At 41.7% G+C, this 25,577-nt stretch overlaps 1 protein-coding gene across 1 annotated transcript in view; it reads right to left on the minus strand.

Moving 5' to 3' along the window:
- Mdy (diacylglycerol O-acyltransferase) overlaps positions 1-25,577 on the minus strand; it is a 194,816-nt gene that overhangs the window by 21,567 nt on the left and 147,672 nt on the right. The window contains exon 9 of the mRNA XM_078197577.1: positions 8,079-8,123. Coding sequence (XP_078053703.1) covers positions 8,079-8,123 — 45 coding nt within the window. The remainder of the gene's footprint in view (positions 1-8,078; positions 8,124-25,577) is intronic.

The following is a 25,577-nucleotide window of genomic DNA, read 5'->3' on the forward strand; positions in this document are numbered from 1 at the left end:
AAAATGTAGACCTTTTTTTATATATCGCTAAAGTGTTCAAGCTAGACCACCATGCGTCGCAGTACAGAGCTCCTCCCGCGCATGCGTCGCTTACCCCACTCTTCGCGTAACTTATTTTCCTGCAAACACTACTATCATTATGCTAATCATCTACAACGCGGGAGTCGTTATCGCGAAAGCTAGTGTCTCGAAATCCCGCGCAAACCAGCAATTTCCTCGAACACCTCGAGAGCACGGGTACCGCCGGCAATAACGAGTTGTACATCGGCCCAGCTAACAGTGTCCAATGAGAAATTGCTGGAGCTTCGCGAGACAGCCGTGATCGGTTCTGGCAGTGTGTTCGTAAGCCCTAGGTCGAACCTGTATTCAAGTCGGCAGAGAGACCAGCGTCCATCGAGGCCGATTTCACTCGGGCGTCGTTATTCGTGGTCATTATTCTCTCGTTAGTTCGGATCGGAACTAGCCAGCCGTAGTGTTTCGATCAGTGAACCGGACTCGGTGAACCGAATTCAATTATATGACTTCCATCCCGAAAGCGACTGCCGCGAATCGTCCTCCTGGAGCGTGTATAATAATACCGCCGCTACCCGAGGCCCGGCTCTCTCGCCACCGGTTTTCCCGATTAAAACACCGCGCCAGCCAAAAGGCCACGCTCCGCTGAGCTTCGTTAACAAATTTTTACCGGCCGACGGTTAATTGGACCCATCGCGTCATTAATTACTGACCTCCGACGCCGCGATACGCGCCGCGGCCGCGTATCGCAAAGAACGAATCTATTGTTCTTCGAATAAGCGAGATATGCTACTTTTGACACACCTTTTCAAACATTTTTGTGAACGAGAATGATTTTCTGAGATGTTGCTCGTTACTTTTAAAAGTTAATGTTATATGTGTTTTAAAAATAATATATTTTAGAGAGATTATTAGTTTTAATACTGAAATTGCGGAGGGATAAATGCGACTGATGTATGTTGTTTGATAAAAATGATAAAATAAATGAAATTGTTACATACGTTTTGAAAATAGTATGGTTTGATGAGACTATTAATTTTAATACTGGAACTAATGTGCCCTGAGCAGGACTAATGTATGCTGCTTGATAAGAATGATAAAATTAAATTTATTTCGACTGGGAAAATAATTATTATAGTATACTTTAATTATTATAGTGTTGTATCTACAACATGGAACTTTATTTGATGGGTTTTCGAGGAGATATTTTTATAATATCAAAAATTATAAAAGAATTAGGAAACAGTCATTTTAATTAGTTTAGTGGTTTAAATGTTAAGGAATAAATGATAGACATTTTTCTCGACATTCTCAAATCTTTCAATATTTCTATTATAATTTTCATATTTTAAAATACACTCAGACCTTCTTGCTCAATTTTGAAATATAAAACAAATGGTGTTTGATAATTCCATGTCGGTATTTTTCAATTATTTCTGCTATTTTGAATTGCATCCACTAAATTCTACAATAAATGCAAACAATCTGCAGTTCAATGCTTGTTAAAAAAAAACTGTTCTGCATGAAATTCCAGAGACTGAAGACAAATATAAATTTAAATCGATATTCTTGCTATTCAATGATTCACGAAACAGTAATATAAATTGTTAATTGAGAATACGTTCACAAATATGTCACCTAAATTATTCAAGTATTATTCACTATCTAAATCGCGAAGATTCCTGCACATTCTTATAAAAGTATCCAGAGACACAAAAGTTTAGTAAAATTATATCAGAAGTTGCAGCATTAGCATCATTAAGGTTTAACAATCCGCATGGATCTAAGAATGCACTCGCACGTTCTTGTGCTCCAGCTCGCTACGAAATCCGTATGTTCCATTAGAGGCACTATCGGTTTGCGAATACAACGAGAAGGCTTATTAAAATTACAGGGTACATTGAATTTTAGAAAACCGCGCTAGGAGTGCCCGAAACGCGCAGCCTACTAATTATATTGCGACGACTATAGCACACCGCGGTTGTGCCCCCGATGCTAAAATTTCTATGACCTTTTCCGATCCGCATAACCCACTTACGCCTGCGTCAAAAATATTTCGGTCGATCAAGCTTTATCGAACCTTCGCGGATATGCCGAATTCATTCCGTACATAGACACGTCGAATGCTCGGATACGTTTCATCCTCGTTTCATTCTTGTCACATAAATACCTGTTCCCGTAATCTAATTACATTGTTCCTAAAAAGTCGACGATTGATCCACGTGTATAAATTGGAACGTCTGCGCCGAAAGACAAACGCTCGCAGAAGTGGCGGCTTCGTTTCAGAACGATATTAACCAACCACGAATATTCCGATTATATTTTAGCCAGCTCGGCGAGGGACCCGGCAAATAATCCGAGTATCTGCCTCCGCAGCAAATTAAAAGTCTTCCGTTCATTATCGGGCTTGTTTGTTTGCGCGACACTTGTTCTCGCCGCGAATGTGGCTTTCGCATTAACATCGGCGGGGATGTTCGCGGTCGCAGGGAACGTTGCGTGCAGATCCGGCGAGCCATTCTTCTGATTACCTTTCCATTACCGCGCCTTCTCGTCGCCCGTGCCGATTTTTTAATACGCAAACATTGTCGCGCGTTAGCGGCTCGCCGCGCGGCTACACGAATTTCCCGATTTTTCTTGCTGATGGACACACCCGCCCTTTGACGAGCACACACCCACTCACCCTTTGTCCGCGCGCCCTCTCCTACACCCTTTGCCGAAACCCCGGGCGCGGATTTAATGCGCGCACGCTGTAAACGCGCCAACTGAAAATTTTAATTAACGCATCGAAAGCATTGGCGGCCGAGTATCGGAGGTTTAATGGCGGCCGCAAATGTTACGTGTCAAATTACCACGCCATGTTTTCGGTGTTTACGTCGTCGTTTATGGGTACGGCGCGCGGTTATACCGGGCTTGAAATCCGATAAAATCCACGTAACGATGTTAACAAGCGAAGCGGGGGACCCTTCGCCGGGCGGAAACGATAATCGAGGGGATCCAGATCTCAGACTTGATCGCGCAGCACTAAGGCCGCGCGCGCGGTTACACGACCGTTTCGGCGACTGGGCTTTGTCGCGTACTGTTTACAAGGCAACCGTGCTACACAGCGATCCTCCTGATATCGCGGAACGAGCCGCAGCATCGAAAGTAGTAATTAGAACGTGGCTCGAAGGTAGCCCGCGAAAACGCTGAATCCTACGGAAACCGACGTGCTGATAAACAGGTGGGACACGGTCGCTGGAAATTTTGCTGGCGAGTCAGGATCGTGTTTTCAGAAAACTCGCGTCGCGATGTTAACGCGGCTGCTGTTTACACCACGAGTTTTGTAATTCGATTTTGTTGTTCGTTGATTTAACGTTGTCGAATCGTACTTTATATATTTGATTCGATTTTAAATTCATTAAAATGTATTATTTTGAATTCAAATCTGCAGGTGGTGGCTTGAAAGGGTTGTAACAATTTTTCATGTTAAAAACTCATATTTTTCACTTCGGTTCACTTTGCAAATCTCAGATTAAATTTAGGGTACCTGAGCATTAAAATAATTAATATTTTGCATAATTGATTCATGTAATTTCAAGTTATTTCAAGGTTTATTTCAATATTATAGACATTTAACTCTTTGCACTTAGTTTAAAATAAAGACTGTTTCAGCTTATAGAAAACTTCTATTATTTAACAATTTATCGAATACAGATAAATTTAATCACGAAAAATTCGTTAGAAAATAGTGTAGCAATTTTTCACCCTTTGCTCAACTGTAATGGGTTAACACTAATCCAACAATTGCAAGAATTATAAAGATACTTTTTGGGAAATGATTGTATAAATTACATCATCGGTGTAGTTATTCTAATAAAAACTGTACAGGGACGAAATAAATTGTATCTTTCCATTTTTATAAGGTAATGTACACCAAGTCAATTTCACTGCTCGGTAGGTTTACTGTTAATAGATTCCGTTTGATGTCGTCGCGAGTTAACTTCAATGTTACGCAGCGAAGGTTTAGTGGGATCGTGTCAAGAATGATTGCACATTCTGAATAATAGATAGTTCAGTAGACTGAGACATCGAAGCAACGAAGCATGGACGACTTCTCGGAACATATATCACACGACTTTAGCTGTATCAATATTAGATATACATCAACCATTTTTGATCATGACGAAAGAGATGGTATGAAAAATATATCAGCATTTTATGCCAAATAACTCTGTTAAAGTTTTGTCAAGGTAATCGAAGCAACGAAGCTCATCATAGATGAATTCTCAAAACATATATCACGATTTTAGCTAATTTAAAATTAGATGACTTAGATGGTATGCAAAATAATAAAGATTTTATTTATATCAAATATCTATGTCAAGATAATGACAATGTTATTGACGCAAAGAGCCTCATCTTGGACGACTTCTCAAAACATATATCATGATTCTAACTATATTACAATTAAGTATACATCAGTCACTTAACATCAGCCATATAAAAATTTCCTAGCAAATATTTCTATCAAAAATAAGCATTGTTAAACGTATCCATAATCAAAACTGGACACGCGTCTGCTTATTGCGTCTACAGAATCGCCGCAAGAAGTATCGCTGAAATCGTCGACTCCACAAGTACGACCTCTCCTCGTCAAGGCGAATAACACACATCGAAGATTTCATCGAACGTAATCGCGAGTTATTGCAAAGCTTGAGGAACGTGTCAAGAACGTTCGCGCAAAAGAGCAGCGCGGCCCCTCGACGTTTTCCCAGGAAAAATACCGAGTGGAAAGTTAATAGAACGTTTGGAGCACCCTCGGCCGCATGAGCGATGCTAAAGCAGACACGAACTATGTCTTCTTTCCACTTGAGAACAAGAGAGCCGTCGAAACTCGCTGCTACTCCCGCGGACAAGAAGCCGCGGGGTATTATTTCGCGACGGTGTTCCTCCCCCGCCTGGCGTCGATGCTCGATCTTCGACGTTCACGGCGTAGTCGACGTGTAAACGCGTTTTCAATGAGCGCGGAGGCAATACAGGGTGGAGGAGCAGAGCTGTAAATCCGTCCGCGGTGAACGCTTTAGTTTCTGCGTCGCGGAACGCGCGCGCGACAACAGCCGGGCATTTGAATGCCACGCCGGTCCGAAAGTTTCGCGGAATCTATGAATTCATGATTCAACTTTCGCCGGGTGTGCGCGGAGCCGGTCGTCGGTGACGTCGCCGTTTGAGTTATACCGCCGTCGGAAACGGCGCGGCTTGTAACGGAGTTACACTGTAACGACGCTGCTCCTATCAATAAGCGAGCCGCTCGAAGCCGCGGGCCTCCGCGTGCAATTCTTTCTGACGAACGACCTGTGGAGAGCCGATGTTCCAACGATACAGGAAACCGGAAGCAATGCCGCAGAGGAACAGTATTTCGAACTTGGGTAAAGAAGTTTAAAATTGGTTCATGTGGGTACTTAACAGTTTGATGGCAAATTTAATTATTGTCTGTGTTAAGCGACTTTGAAACTTACCAAAGACATTGCTGGTTTTGTCTAAAAATGTATAAAAATTAGCATTCGTATTTCTATCTAGAATTCTTAAGGTAATGCATAGTTTTCAGATTTAGTAGTCTAGATTAGAAGCTTCAAAAAATATATAAATAGATTTATTTGTCGTCTTTGTAAAGATCATGACATTTTATACAAATTACACCTGCAAACTCTTAACCATCTATATAGCCCAATAAAGTATTAGGTTGGTGCATATGAAATGTCGGATGTTTACGTAAATATATAAAATTGTATATCTTTTTTTAAAAGCTGTTCATTTAATCAAAATATGTCCCGTTTGCTTTACAACACCCTTTTTAACAAGATATCAATACAGAAATGCCTGCCTTAAACAAATTCTGATCTTTAGAATTAATAAACTCTGATATGGAATATTTCAGAGTGTCTTCATTTATATACTATTTAGCCCGTAAAAGCTCGGGCAGATTTTGTGCAGTTTTAGGACAGTGTTGCCATTATACGTTGTTCGGCTGAGGAAAGTGACAGCGACCTGTCATAAATAATGTCGGGATTAAGAGAAATAGAATGAACCCCAGCATGAAAAACGTAAACACTTGAGTTTTTCTTCTCTGACGTCAGCTCTCCGATAAGACGTTGCCAGTAGGTTCGCCCTGGGCGCGTGGCTGTTCCATTACCCACCGCGCGAAGTATGTTGTACAGCTCTGAATTGTACGATTCCAAATTGAGACTAGTCACAACCGTAACCACGCGCTCGCATTTTACCGTATTTTCGTAACTTCCCCACTACCTCTCGAACGTTAGAGACTATATTAACCCTTTGCGCTCTAAGCCACTGCCACTGGAAATCTGAAATAAATCTTCTGGCTTATAGTATTTCTATCTTATGCGATAAAGTGCATTTTATTAGGTTGGTGCATATGAATACTATGTACTATTTATCCTGTATGAACACTATATACTATTTAGCCCATAAAAATTATCCTAAATATTTAAAATAGCGAAAGTCGCTTGGCGAAAGATCTATATTTTATAAAATTTTATATTTTACTACATTTAATTTCGCAATTGTTTTGTACGACGTATGCGTAGTTTTTGTGGGCTAAACAGTATGTAAATGGAGACAGTCTGAAAAATTCCATACTACAGTTTATTGTTCCGAAAAATCAGAATTTCTTGAAGACAGACATTTATGAATTAAAGTATTTAATATAAGAGTAGCTTCAATTTCTTGAATTTAGGTACAGTTTATACCTACGTATAGCATAGTATATTATAAAACCATAGCAACATCAATTTATATATTCAAAGATCGATTGTTGCTAGTTCCTTCGGACCATCGGAGGTTAATAATTACGATGAAATATATTATTAATTATCGCCGTTTCGAGGACTCTGGTCGTGGACCCAAGACACCAGAAATCTGTCTTCCAAGGGTCAGTCAAGAGACACTCGGAGGTCTTTAGTGCGTTTTAAGGGCCTCGGTTAGTCTCTCTTGGGTCGTGAGTGTTGAACGAGACTCTCTGGGGTCTTGGAGCATCGCCGTAAGTCTTCACAGCGAATTAAACGTCACTTTCGGGTACGCGTGTTCACCGTCTTTCGGATCTCCTTTGCTGATACGGTATCTTTTGGTTATGCCAAAGTTATCTATCTTTTGGTTATGTCAAAGTTATCTATCTTTTGGTCATGCCAAGGCAATCTTTTGGTTCTGGCGAGAGAGATTCTTTGCTGTCTCCAGAGGTAGAGTAATTATTTTCTAGATCGCTCGAGGTTCGTTTCACCTCCTCGTGGCCTTGTCTTATTCCTGTTCTTCAGTTCTAGCAATTAGGAGTCTGCGTTTCCTGCGGTCCATTCAAGATCTGCCTTATTTATCTAAACTGTTTGAGGTTTCTAGATCTTATCCGAGCTTCTAGACAATTATGGACGAGTCTAGTAATTTTATTTGCTAAGCGCACTGGAATTAATAATGAATTTAAAGTGTCCACATGGCTGATTACTGTGCTTAAATATGAAATCTCAAATGGCGATATGATACTTAAGTATCACTGCATTAATAATTAATAATTTCAATACTGACTAAAATGAAGAACTATAACTGAAGAAATATGTATCTACTTTCTATATTAATTCTATAGTTTGCATTGTGTTAGTAATTAATTTGTAACTTGCATTGTATTCATATTATGAACCACATAAATTTTATAACAGATCGAACTTTCCATAAAACTAGAAATAAAATAATGGAACTATTATAATGGAATAATCATTTCAAAAAATTCAGAGGTATTTAAGTAACATTTTAAAATCTATACAGTGCAGAGGATCGAATCAACATGCAACGAACCCTCCGAACAATATCTCTACATCCGACACTGTTCACGAATCTGATAATTGCTTCTCGATAATGCACGAATTAGCTCTCGCAGCGACTACGGCCCCATCAATTTGTATCGCGCTGTAGATTGAGTCCCCCTCGTCTTTTTACGCTGACAGACTTCGATCACTCTGAGCTTGTTAGTACGCTCACTTTGTTGTCTCATTCGTTTCTTTTCGACGAGGCTATATTATACTCACGGCGAGCTTCAGCATGCGCTCCGAAGCCTTCGCGATGTCCATGTTCTGAAAAATAAACGAGAATCGATTATTAATCAGCGTGGATCAGGAGAAGGGAGGGGAGGAAGAGAGGCACGCGAACGGGTAAATACAGCCGGAATGGGAAGTTGGACGATCGCGGGCAGGGGGGAGGGGGGAGGTGGTGGGGGGAGCAGGTTCGATAAAACAGGGGTGCAAAACGAAAGTTTCTAATTGGACGCGAGCCCGCGGAATATGTAGCGTGAATTCGCCAGTTCGCGCGGAAATTTTCACGCAGTGATTACGTCGAACAACGGTGGGGAGGGGGAGGGGGCTGTAATTAAAAAATGCAGATAATTAACAGCTAACTTCTCTCGTGGACTCGTGTCGTGAGTGCAATTCGCCGGAGTTCGAGTATGTTTTGACGCCCGGTGGAAAATCGTGCCCGCGCGCGTGTTCTTTCGATCGCCGTTCGCGGATTAAATAGAAAAAGTAAGCGGGGGGAACTTTCCTTTCATAAACGGAGCCATCGGTTAACTCGTTTAACAGTTTTACTGACAACAATGCCGAGCAATTTCATAAAATTCGAGTGTTTTATCGCATCGGGATTTCAGCTGCTGCGATATCAATTGTTTGCGAAATGATTTTATCTACTACGGATCCTAATCAAAACGTAACGACGAAATAGATCAACGTAATAATTAATTTACAAATCTGAACGAATAATACCGTCGTCCATATAAGGTGCGGCGGTATCATTGAATATAAAATATAATAGATGGATCGTATTATTAATAAGTGAACTTACGATGATATAAACTGCATGACAGTGCGCGTGCAATCTAATTTCGTTATTTTCGCATGCATAAACTATTGGCTGCAAATGGAATTTAATGGAATAATTAAATAAGAATCGTATGGTGACGGTGGATCAAACGCGGCGAGTGTGGACGCAATAATGTGGAGTTAAGAAGAGAATGATTCTTTGACGGAGCACCGTAGTCGCTAAAGACTGAGAGATTAACAGCAATTCGAATGGCGGCGCATGCTTCAATTGGAATAACTGTGGTTCCCGGAAAGTATCCTCTTATTCCCCCATGCTCGAGAACGTCGAAGGAGCTTTCCAGCAATGGCATTGATATTTCGTGCGGTGTACTAATTGAATACAGGGGAAGGCAGCCAACCCTCCGGCGTTCCGCTTAAGTGGCGGTTGTCGAGGTCTCTCCGAATGGCACAACACCGGGAACCCGCGCTGCGTATATACCCGGGCTTACAAATAAATACCTAAAGAGCCTCCTGTCGATTTCAACACGCCATTTCCGCGCGCATAACCAGACACGTGCGCGCACACAGCGACCGCATTTTCGATCTTCGGCGACCGCCGTTACCGGGACCCTTCGAAAATTAACAAATTGCAATCATCCGACCCGCCGACCGTACATTTAATACGCCGCAAAATTTTGCGCTAACCCGTCGCGATGGAATTACTGCGCCATGCTTTAGTTAGGAACTAGGCGACGAGTAAATAATACTAGAGAGATGCATGAAAAATTTCTCTGTAATTTGCATATTTTGTATTGCGTCGATGTTTCTCTTACTTGAAAGGATTAACAACCAGAATGGGAATATTTTATACAAGATAAAAATTATTTAAGATGATTGGAAGAAATGAAGAACAGATAAAAATGTTTTTGTTACTTGAATAATTTTAATATGTAAATATTTACAATTTTAATCGTGTCATTTTTATCGAACAAAATCCTGAGTCTATAAGGAACTATATTTGATAAATATAATTGTATATAATAGTATTTTTATGTATCTTCGATTTTACATGTTCTACCTTGACATATTTTAGCTTAAACTTATCTTATTGTTCAGCTTACTACGAATTTAATGTATTTTCTTTATTTCTGTAACAAATGATTTTAACTCATAAATACTAGAAAATATATAACAGTAATAATAATTATTGTTTTCGAAAGGAAGAAATTATGAATATTTTGTGAATATAAAAAAGTAATTCTCGCAGTGTGAATAATGTACAGTATGACGAAATTACACACGTTGCAACCCAATATCTATACTATATATTATATATATTTATGATTAAATTAACCCCTTCCCGTGCCATTTAGCTCGACGAAACTCGGGCCCGCGCTGGTCCGCATCAACGCGCGCTAAACAGACCAGACTGATGTTTGTAAACAGGTCGCAATACGATCCGAAATGTAGATGCCCGCAATATTTTTACATAAACATCGCGAGTCAGATTCGCGATGTTTATGTTTGGCCCAAGTATCTGTTCGCGAGTCTGACTCGCGATGTTTATGTTTGGCCCAAGTAACTGTTCGCGAGTGTGACTCGCGATATTCATGTTTGGGCAAAAATCTTCATCGCGAGTCTGACTCGCTAAAGTACGGGAAGGGGTTAAGTAATTTAAAATAGGAAAAAATCTAAAGAATTCGTAAATCCTAATGCACTATTTTTAATCCATTAAAATAATTTAAAAAAAAATGCCTTGCTATATAGTTCCTACTTCTTAAAATCAATAGAAACAATTATTATTTGCCATAGACACTAATACCCTGCAATAAGAAATTTTAGTACGTCGTACCAAAAAATATTTTAAAAACTATTCGAGGTCATACTAACTTTTTAACGTGTTTAAAGATAGAAATTTCTCTGTTAATTAAAGAGTGCCCCGAATAGTCAGATATGAAGATCACGCAAAGTGAAGACGCATGTCGTTCCAAATATATCAATTATCTGTCCCAAATGTTCACTTGTCATACAATAAAATTCGTTTATTTCGAACCCCGGCCGATTTGCCGCAAATCCTTATCAGAAATAAATCACGTAACGGTGTCTGGAAATAGAAAATGTATGAGTCTTGAATATTAATCGTGTTTCACCGTCGTCGAAAGACATATTGTGGAAACACGTTCGGCGGTGTTCATGTATAGTTAAATTGGGGTTGTCCGCCGCCGAGCCGGAGATGTTCGTTTAACGATAGACTTTGCCGGCGAGGCTCTCGTTCGTCCGCGAGTTCACAGAGAGATTGAAATAAACATACGTGCGGGACGGCTCGTTAATACTGTTCCCAGCGACAAAATCACGCGGCGTCCACGCAGCTCGCCGACGCCAATTACCCTTATTCGTGAAACTTTTATTCCCCGGGACGCGGACGGTCGCATTAAACCGTTAAAGCGATCCGTAAAACATCTCGTAACGGTGTGTCCGCGAATTCCGTCCACCGGACCAAACCGCAAATTGGAATATCATATTCTCAGTTTATAACGAACGCGCATCAACCGGCTGTAATTGCGGATCCCGCGGCGCGTTTAATTATTCACAATTAAAAAAAATATATATAGAGAGAGAGCGAGAGAGAGAGGGAGAGGGAGGGAGGGAGAGAGAGAGAGAGAGAGAGAGAGAGAGAGAGAGAGAGCGAGGCTCCGGCGGGCATCAGTCACGGAAAATTATCGGGTCTACGTACACGGATACGGAATAGATTCGAACCGCGGCGCGCTTTGTATTCCGAACGGTTACATCGGGAAATTTTGCCCTTCGATTTTCGCGGGGGGAGAAAATTCGTGTCCGATTGCAACTTTTTTCACGCGTTGCGGCTTTTAAATTACAGACCGACGGATCCTCGTTAACTTTTGCGCGTCGGTGTATATTTTTTTTTCCCCCACCCCCGGATTTCTAGGGATTTCATAATTTCCCGTAATTTTCACGACAATCGCGGCTTTAATTAACACACGTATCCGAGTCCGCAACGGATGGTTTCCGCTGGAAAATCGGGAAATTCTCGCCAGAGTTCTCAGACTGGTAATTTCCGATCGGCGGCGAGTTTTGTATTTTGTTGTCGGGAACGATCGCGGAGCTTCGACATTCATTTAAATCGAACCGCCCCGATTCGGTGAACATATTTCCGGGACGCGCTTTAACAAAATGTTATAAGAGAAATCAATTTTTGTTTTGCCCGTGGAGGGAAATACTGCTTCGATGGATGTCCTTTCCCCTCGAGTCGTTGCGCGTTCATTATTAAAATTAAAAGGCGATATTTATGACGGATGAAACGCCGGAATCGGTTTTCAATAACGCCGTGTTATTATTTATTTATTAATATGATTAAGTGAAGGAGCAATTTTGCATTTAATACGTATCGCTTTGGCTGGAATCATGCTACTTTTGAACATAACCTCGCAAAGCAATCAATATACGCTTTTTCCTCTCAGTGTAAAATACTGTTAAAAATCGCTAATGTTGTATTTATCACTGAAATAAGGAAGCAATATTTAAGTCTGGTATGACATCAGAGTCATCTTTATTAAATTATTAAAATGATTAAGTCAAGAAACAAATCTCTATCAGACTATCAGTCATTACAAATCAAACCATAAAATTTTTACAAGACATTTTCGTCTGTAATTATTTTATTAAGAATTGAGAACTTATTATAAATATTAATTAGTAGTAAATATCGTGTGGAAGAACATTTAGAGAAGATATAGCTTGAAATGAGTGAAGAAGTACATGAATGAATTAATTATGGTAATTACAATATATGTCAAGCATTGATAGTTGCAATTTTCTCCTAACTATTAAAATATTACTAAATATTAAATTTTGCGACTTGAATTATATTCTTATAAATCCTAGAGTATTTGGAATGCTACATTCCAGCAAAACGTCCCGGAAAGAATCCAAATTGCTGTTCCCTCGTAAATGCCGCTCCGCTAAATATTTTCCAGGTCCGCGGCCGGCATTACGATCTCGTTGATGAATCGCGCGCGAATGCGGTCAATATTAAGGTAGTGGGATCCCGGGACAAGGGAATGACCCAATAAAAATAGTAGTACAGGACACGGAGTCCCGGAGGGCTGCGTTTAAAACAGCTCACGTAGGTGACACGCCGCGCCGAGATCATTCTTGGTCTTTCCTTTTCTTTCGTCTCTACGGCTCGCGGACGTGAGACGTTGCACAATGATCGATCGTCCGGCCGGATCAAAGGCCAGAAACCTTCGCCGGTGCCTTGAGGGGCTTCACAAAGGGTTATAATAAGCCGTCTCGGGGCGAAAACGCGGCCACTCGAGTTCGAGGGACGGTAACTCGAACCGTCGACACCGTTGTCTATGCCGCTGAAACCGGATACTGTCAGTCGGACGAATCCGCGGGAATATCAACCGGGATCCCCTGGTCGTGGACGGCCGCTCAAGGCCGCTCGCGCATCCGTCGCGTATCCTTTGACTCTACTTTGCCATTCAGCCGATAAGGCGCGGCCCTCCACTTTGTCATTCAGCCGATGCGACCCCGGCGACGTCTCCCGCGATTCGAGGGAACGGCAAGTGCACAAACGTTTCCCATTCGAATCTTGTATTCCGGAGTACGTTTTGCGCGCGCGCGCTCGCGTCCCATGAATAACATTTTTCTGGATCCATCTCGCCAGGGGAACGGCCGTCTCGTCCGTTCCGATCACAATATTATTGCCGCGCAATTAAAGTAAATTGTCCGCCGTAGATTGCGCTCTTTGATCGCCGTGTTATCGTATAAATTCATTCGGCGGACCGAAAGCAACAGTTTCGTTTGTGCCGGTCCGCTAAATTAACCCCGGACGCAGTTCGACGACTCGAAGTGATGGAGACCTCTGGTAATAACTTGTTGGGTTCGAATGCTACGGACGTCGGTTGCGATAAAATACAATATTTATGCAGTCGTTAAATAAATATAAATTCTCTTTCTTTTCTAAGAAAATATAACTATCAAAGTGTATCACGCAATCTGTAGCTCCAAAAATTATTTAAGAATTTTCTCCATTTTTATATTTCTAAAATTTTTAGAATTTTGCATTTAATAACATTTTGTGCTTGTTCTCGTAGTTAAGTCGCGCTTTAGATCCGCGAGCGATTCCATGGCGATTATACGGTATCATCGCGCGAAGAGACAAGAAACTTGGAAGGTACAGCGGCCTTGGACCCGCAGAACTCGCCCTACCATAATCCTTAAGCGACCAGGAGCGGGGAAGAGTTTCGAAGAGACATGAAAAACGGCCGGAGCCTGTCGCGCAATCGTTTCCTTCTTTCGACGTCGTTTCAATTAGCGGCCGGAGATTTACGGCTCTGCATCTGCGAACACCTTCTTGTCGCGCGCCTCGGCATCCTCGAGATACTTGGGACTCAGTGGACTCGAATTGAATTCCAAGCGGGGCTAACAATGGGAGGCGAGAGACCGTGCGGGAAGGGTGGCCCGAACCCGTGTTATATCTTCCCTTCATCTCCGTCAACCGCGACAGGAAAAATTACCGGTAATTTCGGCGGAGGGTCGCAGACGGACACATCTGACGACGGGGACCCGGACCACCCCCTTATTTTTCGTCGAATCAATTCTCGTCGTCCTTATCATTTATTAAACGGGCGTAACAATCGCGCACGGGTCCCGGTATTTGTTCCAGCGTGGGCCGTGCGCGAATGTTTGGCTGTTTGTGGCCGGGGCCGGCAACGCGGTCGATTCAATTTTTGAAGAACCCCGGTACCCTGGCCGACATAATTGAATGCCCGTCGCTGTGTAAACAGGAGTAATAGCGGCCGGGGCGCGCAGGCTCGTTTTAGAAACAGCTCTCGGAGTTTATGGGCTCACTGCACTCGCTTAGCGAAGGGAAAACGGTTCAACGATATATCAATTGCCCCGGGAGCCGAGTTAACGCTTCGTAGACATTTTTCCTAGGAAATTAAACGATGCGAGGTCGATGGTAATGCTTCCGCTGATTATAGACCTGTTAATGGACACTTTGATTACTACGTTAATCTTCTTTGCAACGTTACTATTCTTCGTAATTTTGTAAATTGGTGATACAAAGCCGCCGGTTCCAGACTATCGTTTCGCACCGTGAACGTTGACTACCGTCTGTCGACGTTTTTATCTCCCGATGACCTCGATGACAAGCCTCCCCCGGGAATGCTGAAACATTTACGTGCGTTTGCCTGACAAATTCTCCGCTGCCACTACTGACAGATCGTCCACATATCGGGCACAAGCACCAACTATTTCTGGCTGTAGTAGATCAATGTTTTTCGACTCGTTGGAAAGAGCAGACTTCACGCTTTGAGGACAATCTAGTTTGACTTGCTGAACAAATGTTTTTTCGTGCTCTTCAAAGGTCCGCGAAGTTGAGTTTTTTTGGCTGAGAATGTGTGGCCACGGAAGGACATTCTTCAAGTTCGTATTGTCGAGAGTAAGTAGTTATTTAAGATAATTATGCGAATGAACTCTTTTTATTCGAGTATTTTATTCGAATAATTCATTACTTCTTAATTGATTAATTTATACATAATTTTAACTACATATTTATTCGAATGATTGCTTGTTCGAATAATTCTTGCCCACCTCTGATCTGCAACAATGTTGTATTGTTACATGGTTCATGAAATTTCGTTTTATTTCTACCTCGATGTTGGCATCCCATTGCTAATAAAAATTCATAGAAAATTTCTGTTACCCAAAACTGTCCAATTTTCGGCCATCGATCAATTTCTTGGAAGAGTGAGCGAGATACTATAATTTTACCGTATACGTTCGATGGTTTTCATATCTTGTTCAAATAGAACACTGTCGCTAAACGTATGGATCAATAAAGGATACTAAAGTATATATGCTTTCTGACCAGTTAGCTGTTTGTCACGAGTACACTAAGAAATGACAACATTTTGTATTACGAGGCCACAAAATAGCTGATTGGTTAATTATTCCTCAGGAAACGGCTGACCTATGTTTGACTGACAACGTCTGTCGTCAAAAATAGCTAACTGGTTAATCATTTCGCAGGAAGTACCAGCCAACGCTAACTTTATCTGACACCCTTAGCGCGCCATGGTCATTAGCGCAGAAAATACAATGTCGTCGAACACCGTTTCCTCGTGTCCGTCGATAAAATTGAAACACCGCGGTAGAAAAACGAAGGCAATCCCGTGGATCGAAAATCCGCGGAGCCACCCTCATCTGCGGTAATCAAAGATCTGTCGACGAAAGAGAGCCGGCCACGTAATCGAACGGCCGCTCTGTCCATTTTCCACGGCGAAGAATATTCATGTTAACGACCGAATAAACAGAAGACCAATTTCCGGCGTGTCGCATCGAAGTGACAAGCTAAGACACATTTCCCACTCGCCTCTCTCCCCCCCCCCTCCTCCCTCCCCCCTCTCGCCGTCCCGCGTGTCCTCGAGGAAAATTATCAAGGAGCGCCCTTTTTCCCCGCGGACGTTCTATCATAATATTCCCGGCGCCCTGTCAGCCGGCCAGAAGTATTGACTTTCCAGTCGGGGGAAAAGGGTTGAAATATTTTCACCTGTCGTATTTTCGATCGAGCTGCCCTATTGCTCCCGGATAAAGCCGGGACGAACATCCGACACACTGAACATTCCATTCCGACGACATCGCCACCGAGAACCACTCCGATTGAAAGGAAGATGCACTGGCCGCAAAAGCTTCCAAAGCAAAATGCCCGGTTTCAGAGATTTCGTGTAATAACACGGTTCGCTTTTTGTCTCTCGACCCGCAGACGCTTCTGCTCACGGAGTTGGTTTATCTGTCCCCTTTTCCACGCTGGTATTTTCCAGCTTTGGGAGAGGTCGTGTCCACGGTCAATTGGACATCTAATAGAATGTTTATTAGTAGTCGAGTTATTATAAAATTATTATAAAAATGGTTTGATGCAATATGAAACAGTAAAAAGAAGCATATTGCATTCATCTTATTGTAATTGTGAAAGAAAATATAAAATATGGTATATAATAAATATTATATTATTTATCATTTTCAATATTAATCTTTCATTTTCTCTAAAATAATTATTTACATTACTAAATCTATAATAAGTCCACCTCAGGAATTTTTAAAGACCGTAGATTTTCGACGATTATTCAGGGATCATTATTGACTTGGAATGTTTCAACCACTTGCTATATTATTTTCTTTACAATTACAATTATCAGGACTTTTTCGTTCACAATAAATTCTTAGAAGAAAAGGGAAATTTATATTTATTGTTATTTATAGTTAACATTTACTTGGATGTTTAAATATTGGTGTAAAGGGAATAGAATTTGATTTCGACTTAAAGGAACAATTTTCAAACCTAATAAGAAACTTAATGAGAGAGAATCGATGAATGATTAAATACGTCATCATACAAAATATTTCAAGCTTTATACGTATGTTAGCAAAATATACTAACATTTTGGACCATGCGACATATCCATCTAATAATGTGTCAATAATTAACGAAGACAATCTTTACTCTGCCCAAAGACCCGCCTTCTATTTATCATCGCATCTACAAAATTATTCACCTAAACGTTCGCTAAATCGACCGAGCTAGTACACTATAGCAAACGATTCAGAACTTTCTAGAATATGGAACAGATTATAGTCAGAATGTCGACATCGCAGGCATTTCCTTAAATAACTTCCTCGTCAGAAGGCTCCACAGCCCGCCTAAATCCCCGCAGTCCATCCGCGCCCGAAACCGCCGGAAGATCCGCCGGGGAAAAAAGTGCCGAGAAAATATTCAACGTAGAGACGTTGGTCTTTCATCGAGCCCCGAGCCCCGGCTATTGCCAAACTTTTCCCCGATGGCGTGCTAACAAAAACGTTCCGGCGCAGCGCGAAGTAGAGTCGGACAATGTTTCCTCAGCCGGTAACCGAGTGCTCGTTGACCCATGCGTTCCCCTGTCTCCGGAGGAGATTCTATACAATGCCGTCGCGAGGCGAAAGAAGAAGAAAAAAAAAAGGGAACGGCGGTAGAAGCGAAAATGACAGACAGGGAAAATAGGAGAGGGTTTACGAGCATTCACGATGGGAAATCGATGCGATATTTCATCCGTTTCGCCGTCAACGGCCTCGAAGGTGCGAGCAGCCAAGTTGCAGAGACTCGATCACACCTCTCCCCCCTCCTCCCCATCGCGCAGCCTTCTGCCAACCCCCCGCCCTCCGCCACCTCTCCCTCCCTCCCTTCCCCCCCTTAACACCCTTGAAAATCCTTTAAACGTTCATCCCTTTAAGGAGTAGCACGTCGTCGAGCCGATAAGCCCGACGCTCGATGCAACCCCCGGCGTCACCTTTCGATCGGTCGATTGCCCTACAGTGTGAAGTCATCCGTGTGCTGGAACGCCGTGAAAGATAGGCGAAACGTGCCGCCGCCCATTTGCATTTCACCGGCGGCGGGAGCAAATTTTCGACGATCTATAATCTGAATTAGTATCGCCGTTCTCTCGACTCGGTTAACCGTGCTACCGCGTCGGCCTGCATACCGGGTGCCACCACGACCCCGACTCCATCCCCTGCGATGGAATTGAAAACGCTTCGGGTGCATTCACTGTATACACCTAGCTCGTCTTCGCTGGTCTTTTCATTCAAGATACCGATTTAAAAAGGAAATTTTATAGAAATTTCAATCCTTTTGGATCAGGTAATTTATTAACCTGAACCATCTTTATGTTACGCTATTTTTCGCAAAGAATTTTTAATGAAGAATCTGCCGAGTTAAAATTCTGCATTATGTTTGTTGTTACTAAAAACTTTTTTTACAGAAGGCGTATTATAATTATTAGATCGGATCCTTATAGATATTAAATTTTATGATCGAAAGAATTTTTGGCAATTATGTTATAATCTTTTAATCTAATACTTCCTATAAACAATCTATAGTAAAACCACAGTTCTGTAAAACGTTTTAAGAATTTGTGAAAATATTTTTGGAAATACTGGAACACATTGAGTTGTCGATAATAAATTCTGTAAATTAAATAGTCGATATTAAATTCTATGATCCAAAGAATTTTTATCAATTATATTATAATTTTATAATCTAATACTTCATATAAACAATCCAGTAAAATCACAGTTCTGCAAAACGTTACAAAAATTTGAAAAAATATTGTGGAACATACGTATTGTATTATTCGAATTCGTATCGCAGTCATGGTAAATGTATCGAAGATTGAAATGATTCGAAGATTGAAAAACGTAGCGAGGTAATTACAATGCGCCGATCGGAATTGTGACTACGCACCCGGCCAGATTATTTCATTTCTCAAATCGAAACCACCCTGAGGGACTAATGGTATTATATTTCATAATTTATTCGAAACTTTCAGTCCACATAATTAATTCCATTTCCGCAGCTAACGAGACGTGAAAACAATGGAACGAACAAAATATATTTATTTATTTTACGTACGCTCCATATTCTCTTATCGTCGGAACTGTTTTAATGAAACTTTTGGAAACAGTGTCCTGTTAATTAAGCTTGTCACTTCGAAATTAGCGTCGTTTATCTGAATCTTTGTGCGCTCTCATATTACATTAACAATATCGTCTACGGACATATATCGATGAATAAAACCTCGATAAAATTATTTTTGTTTGGTTTATTGTTATTTTACAATATTCGTTATTATTTCGTTTATCGTTTAGTATACCATTATGGTGGATATTGTTAATTATATTGTAAAGAAAAACCGTGTTTGTCATTGATCGACGTTTATGAAAAAAATAGATAGAGTAAATATGAAAGAACGGGAACATTTTATTATTATTAATTATTATAAATTAATTGTTACTTTTAATTTACTAAATTTCTTAACAGATAAAACATATTTAGATTTACCTGTCTTTCGTCAAAATTTTTACTTTGCCCAAGAATCCACAGTGTATCATCCCACTTTCAATTCACATCGATCGGTCAACTCTTTACGTCAGCGCCCCGCGGTGAAAATATTTTTTCGTGGCAAGTGATTAACAGATTAAGCCGCGGTGTCCAAACAGCGTGAAACAAAAAGGTCGCGCATTCTCCTCGCGACGATCCAATATTCGATTGACCGTGGACCGTGCGCGCAAAGCGTCCGACTATTTTACGCGCGGCGCGCTGTACTCGTAAAGCCTTTGAAAAGTTGACGCCGGGGATCGATAAGCCGACACGGCGACGCGCGATACCTGTCGACGCCTTTCGATCGGTCGATTGCACGGCGACAGAGGCTCGGTGACGACGTCTAACCCGAAGACGGGGGGTCGGGGGGCCTCGTTAACACCCGGCCGGCGGAGAATTAATTAATAAACAAGTGGCGAGACGAAGACGCGGGGAGAAAAAAATTCCGCGGCGGAAGCGAGACGCGGAGAGGCAAAGTAAGAGCGGAAGCGTAGAAGAGCCACGTGGGAAATAAAGTAGCGATCAAGACTGATTAAGTGGTGAATCATGGATGCAGCGGGCGCATTATCGCGCGTATGGTCGCGCTGATCGGGAATAATGAATGGGGCAAGAAATCGTCGAAGAAAATGCCGAAGAAAATGCCGAAGAAATTGTCGAAGAAATTGTCGAAGAAAATATCGAAGAAAATATCGAAGAAAATATGAAAGAAAATATCAAAGAATGGGAGTCGTTGACACTCGTCGTTGTTAAATAAAAAAAAACGTTGGCCGTCTGTTCCCTGGTTAATTAATGATAACGAGTCGGCGTCGATGCCACCGGTACTACGGCATAAGTTCGAGTTAGTTCCCGATACTGTTTTGTAATCTCGATCCGACGTCAATGGGAGCCGAGAGGCAAATTTGCATTGTTAATTGGAAAGCGGTGACCCGTGGAAATTAAAAATGTACGCCGGCCGGAAGTTCGATAATAAGGGAACGATTTCTTTGTACAATTAGATGGAAAGCTCCAGCGGGACGTTCATTAAAACCTGCCACGTTGACGGGCATAATTTTTACACTGTCGTTACGATCTCCACTGTTGCGCGACAGTTCGAATGTTTGCCGCTTGCATTATGAAACGCGGCGCTTTGTGACGAGTCTCAGTTCGCTCCTCGACTGACGCAAAGGCATTTTTAATTTTGTCTTCGACCGTTTCACCTACCCGCGCGACACGTGCGAATTATAATCGGTGTCGTTGCAACGTTCATTGAGAACGCGCACTGTAATACACGTGAATGAGCTAATTTCGAGTTTCGAATTTGTTCGCGGTATTTAGGAAAATTGCATCGGACAGAGAACTTACGAAATTACTGAAATATTCAGCCCTTGCGTTATGGAAATGAATGCAACAATTTGTAGAATTTAATCCTTCCGTCTTGAAATCTTTGCTTTAATTCGCTGGCGGATTACTCGGCTGATTAAATTTAAAATTCTCATACAGATATAACAAACTCGAGAGTGTTAACAACAGTCCATGTTTAACATGCTTTCTTAATAATTTTTTAACGCGTCGGAGGACACGCATGCGACTCGTCCAAATTGCAACATGATCAAGTTTGTTGACTTGACTAGCACGTCTCCATTCGCGGAGACTGATTCCAAAGTTTCGGTCGATGGTACACGGGAACACAGCTCCATCCGCCCAGTGTACGCTACCGGACTGCATTGAGTAGTTTGCTAATTACTGAAGTGCACTTAATATTTACCCGTCGGTCAAACATAATTTTTGTTGGGCAGCGGCAAACGCGTGAGGACACTGCAAATATTCTCGTTGTGCCGAAAGTTTGTTGAGGACAGGATTTTTCGACACCTAATTGGTCGGTAAGTAGATTCTGACGAGTCCGAAGTTTATTAGTTCAGAATAATTGACATGGTTAAATCATTGTTTTTAATAAACGGATTATTAGCACTGATTAAAAATAGGATAAGTAAATGAACGACTGCTGTATACTTTTGGCAGATTATAAATTTCGAAATGAGTAACATTAAAATAAAATAATAAATTAAATAAAAGCAAGACGCTGGAAAATATGACACTAACGTCAAAGGTTATTAACCCCTTGCACTATAATAACGAGTCAGACTTGTAATAAAGATTTCATGCATATTACTAATTATTTCAAATCGAAACCAAATATAATTCTTCTATTACCAAAGTACAGAAACGAACGTAAATAAAGACAATACAAGAAATAGGAATTGTCTAGTCCTATTAAAGAAAGTATTCGAAATGAATAAATGCTGATTAACACAGGATGAAAGGAATCATATTGCAAGGGGTTAATTACCTATCCAAACACCTTATTGAGTTCAACGTCACAGAATAAAGTGGAAAACAACCCGAACTTCCTAAAGTATATCCAACCATTAAGCTAAAGACTCGTTAATGACAAAGAAGTTAAAACGGCAGTAAGCAGGGACGGCACGGTTGTAATCTTCTGAAAGGAATGCTTCAAACAATAATTAACGAAGGCGGAATCAGGAAAGGACATAACCGGCGAAATCAGTGAATAAGGGCGAGTTCCGGGTACAAACATCCCTCGCCGAAGTGACCCTCGGAAAGCTGAAGAAGGGCCCGGAGGCGTCGTCGCCGGCTATCAGGCTTCAAACGTAAAAAACTGTTTAAATTACACTGTTCACGCAGAAAGAAAGGAAGAAGAGATGAGCCGCGCGGAGTGTTCTTTGTGCTCCTGTCGCGGCGCTTCTAACGAAGAAACACTATCCAAGGGTAACCGGAGTGGCTAGCTTATGCAAAAGCGCTCGAGGGGGTGTGTCCGTCCGACAGAGGGCTCGGAATAAAACTAATTGTAAGAAGGGGGAACGAGAGTGAGAAAGAAAGCGAGGGAGAAAGATAGAGGGCGGGAGAGAGAGAAAAAGAGAGAGGGGGAGAGAGATCGGACGCCGAGGGAAGGGAACAATGTAATTAGAATGCGACAAGCAGCGGAACGGCGCGGCGGCACGGTTATCAATTCCCGCGGAGCCGCGCGATGAAATCGCGGCGGATGAAAGCAATATCCTCGGAATCGATTTCTTGGCCGTCGACGGCCCCGCGTTCGGCTTCTCGCGACAGTGATAGACTATCGCGCACTGGATCGAAAGACGGAGACATTTTACCTGCAGTCAGCCAAGCCCGGCTGGCCGGCAGGCCGATCGGCGACGTGACTGTCGCCTCCGCCCGTCGTGATTCGCAATTATCGAATCCAATTTGTCCGTCAGAAAGGCGTGGCCCGGGGAGCGTGGGGAAGGAGAGAGAGGGAGAGAGAGAGAGAGGGACGGAGGACTGCACACGGCGAGAAAACGTGAAAAAAAAGGGGAGCGAGAACGGCCGATCGAAGATAGAGAAAATGACGAGGCGGACGACGTGGAAATGGATAGAGAAAGAGCCCGCCACCCCGGAATTAACTCCCGCGCGCCACCTTGCACGGTAATTACTTTACGTTCGAGCGATGTCGCCGATTCGGTGAGCTCGCCGGATACGAAACGAGTACCGACGGGCACAATAATCATCGGGCGACGCCTCGTCAACCCGCTGGGTCCAGTGATTCACTGTTTGGACCGCGATCGAGGGATTTAGAGACCTGCGAGCCGGGATTAAGACCGTAATCCTGTGCGGTGGAGGTCGCGCGAGCCTTTGCCACTTTATTTCGGTGAAAGCGGCGCGCTTCCGGTATTGCGCTCTATTCTAGTTCATTTATTTATTTTTTACTTTCTAAAAATTGTCCGGTAATTTTGTCGAAAAATATCGTACAGTACAGAGTTCGCAATGTATGTTTTAGTTGGAAAGAAATGGGACAAGTTTCGCTTGGCGTAAGTAGACACAGACGCCGTTTGGTCAGACGTGGCTCGTACATTTCTGGAGAAATAAATTCTTCAGGGGAAGACAGACAGTTTAAATTAATACGTGCGTGTTTTCCATCCGCTGTAATGGGAACGGGTTTTACTAATGTTCAGTGGAAACGAACGTATCTTTTATCTGTTGGAAGAAATAGGATAAGGGTTACTGATATTGTATTATACGTTAATGGGTTAATGGAATTTATTTTTCGTGAGGGGCTGTTAGTTCAACCTGATATATTATCGGTCGGTAATTACATGTTATCTGTCTACCGTAAAAGAAGATATACTGATGAAATAAGTATTGTAACGCCAAGTAAAAAAGGACGTAAATAATCAGACAATATACTGCCAATATTTCTAGACGAATAAAATGAGAACTGTTCGTTTTATAAATATTTTCTATCGTCTGTGATAAAACTTTCGACTTGATGAATGAACTAATGAATAAGCTAATGAATAATATAATGAATGATCTAATGAATCACTTACTGAATAAACTAGTGAATAAAATAATTAATAAAATAAGGAACGATCCAATGGATGATCTAATGTATTATTTAATGAATGAACTAATGAATTAAATAATGAATGAATCAATAAATTAACTAATGAATGAAATAATGAATGAATCAATAAATGAATGAATGGTTGAATGAATTAATAAATTACTGAATGTATGAATGAAGTAATAAATTGCTGAATGAATTACCAACGAGAAAGTGAAGTTTAAAACAATTTTCATCAGAAACGCCGTCAGCGTAGCAGGAATATTGTCTCGAGATAATACGAGTTCGAACCACAACTGCTCCAGCAGCGCTCCGAATGGGCTTTGATTTCGGTCCCTGGTAATGTTTCCCTTCCCCACGGTGCACGGGGCCCTAAATGGAAGCGTAACCCTAAACATTCCGAACCGGACACTTGGTCGTGGAACTTGGTAACAACAAGCCCGACCCCGCACCGGAGACAGAACTTGCGCATCCGATTAGATAGTTCGTTCCTTCTCCCGGCGCCAACCCTTCTCCATCAAATTTCCTTGTTCCGTCGCGCTGCGTTCGAGCGATCCCTGTGCTACCCTCTCTCTCTCTCTCTCTCATCCGTGTGGTAGGTCGCTTGTCGGGCCGATTATTAAGCGTTTCCATAGCGTCGAATCGACGGGAGATCGACGTAAGTGGTGGGGTTCACGGGACTGGAAGGGATTTCGCGGCCGCCCGAAGACAGACACCACCGTTCACGATTTTCAACCGCGGACAAATTGCCGCCGTAGGATCGTTCGGCTCGAGATTCCGCTCGATTCTCGGAAACCGACTCCGAGAAAATATTGATATGAGAATGGGGAAACGAGAGGGAACGATCTATCACCCGAACGTATTCCTTTCGCGCTAATGTGTCCGGCGATTTGTCTGACTGCGTCAAATTGCCCATTGACGGTGCTCGCTCGGTTCGCTTGTTCGTTTCGTTTTCGTTGTAAAATAGCGACCACTATTCGTTACGAGAAGCAAATGCAATTTTGCTGATTACCGAAAGAATTGTGTTTCTGATGCTTTCGAACACGTACGCTGCATTATTGTCTCTAACACTAGTTGAAATGACTGTTTTCTGATTTTTGATCACACAGTTTTTGATATTATAAAAATGTTTCTAGAAGACAATTTTAATTATACTTCCTTATTGAACTGTATACTGTAATATTTAATGTAAAAATTAATACTGTAAATTATATGAAGTTTAAAGAAATTCAGTCTTGATATTATAATGAAATAATATATATTAATCACGTTTAAAGCTTGACAATTCTAGTATCAATTGTTTGGACATATCTAATAAAAATAAATACGCTATTGATATTAATATTTTAATAATTTGCTTATAAATAATCCAAGAAAATGATGAAATAGCTAGAAGTGTCTCGAATAACAAAGT

Source organism: Augochlora pura, chromosome 3 (assembly GCF_028453695.1).
Source record: "Augochlora pura isolate Apur16 chromosome 3, APUR_v2.2.1, whole genome shotgun sequence".
NCBI lineage: Eukaryota > Metazoa > Arthropoda > Insecta > Hymenoptera > Halictidae > Augochlora > Augochlora pura.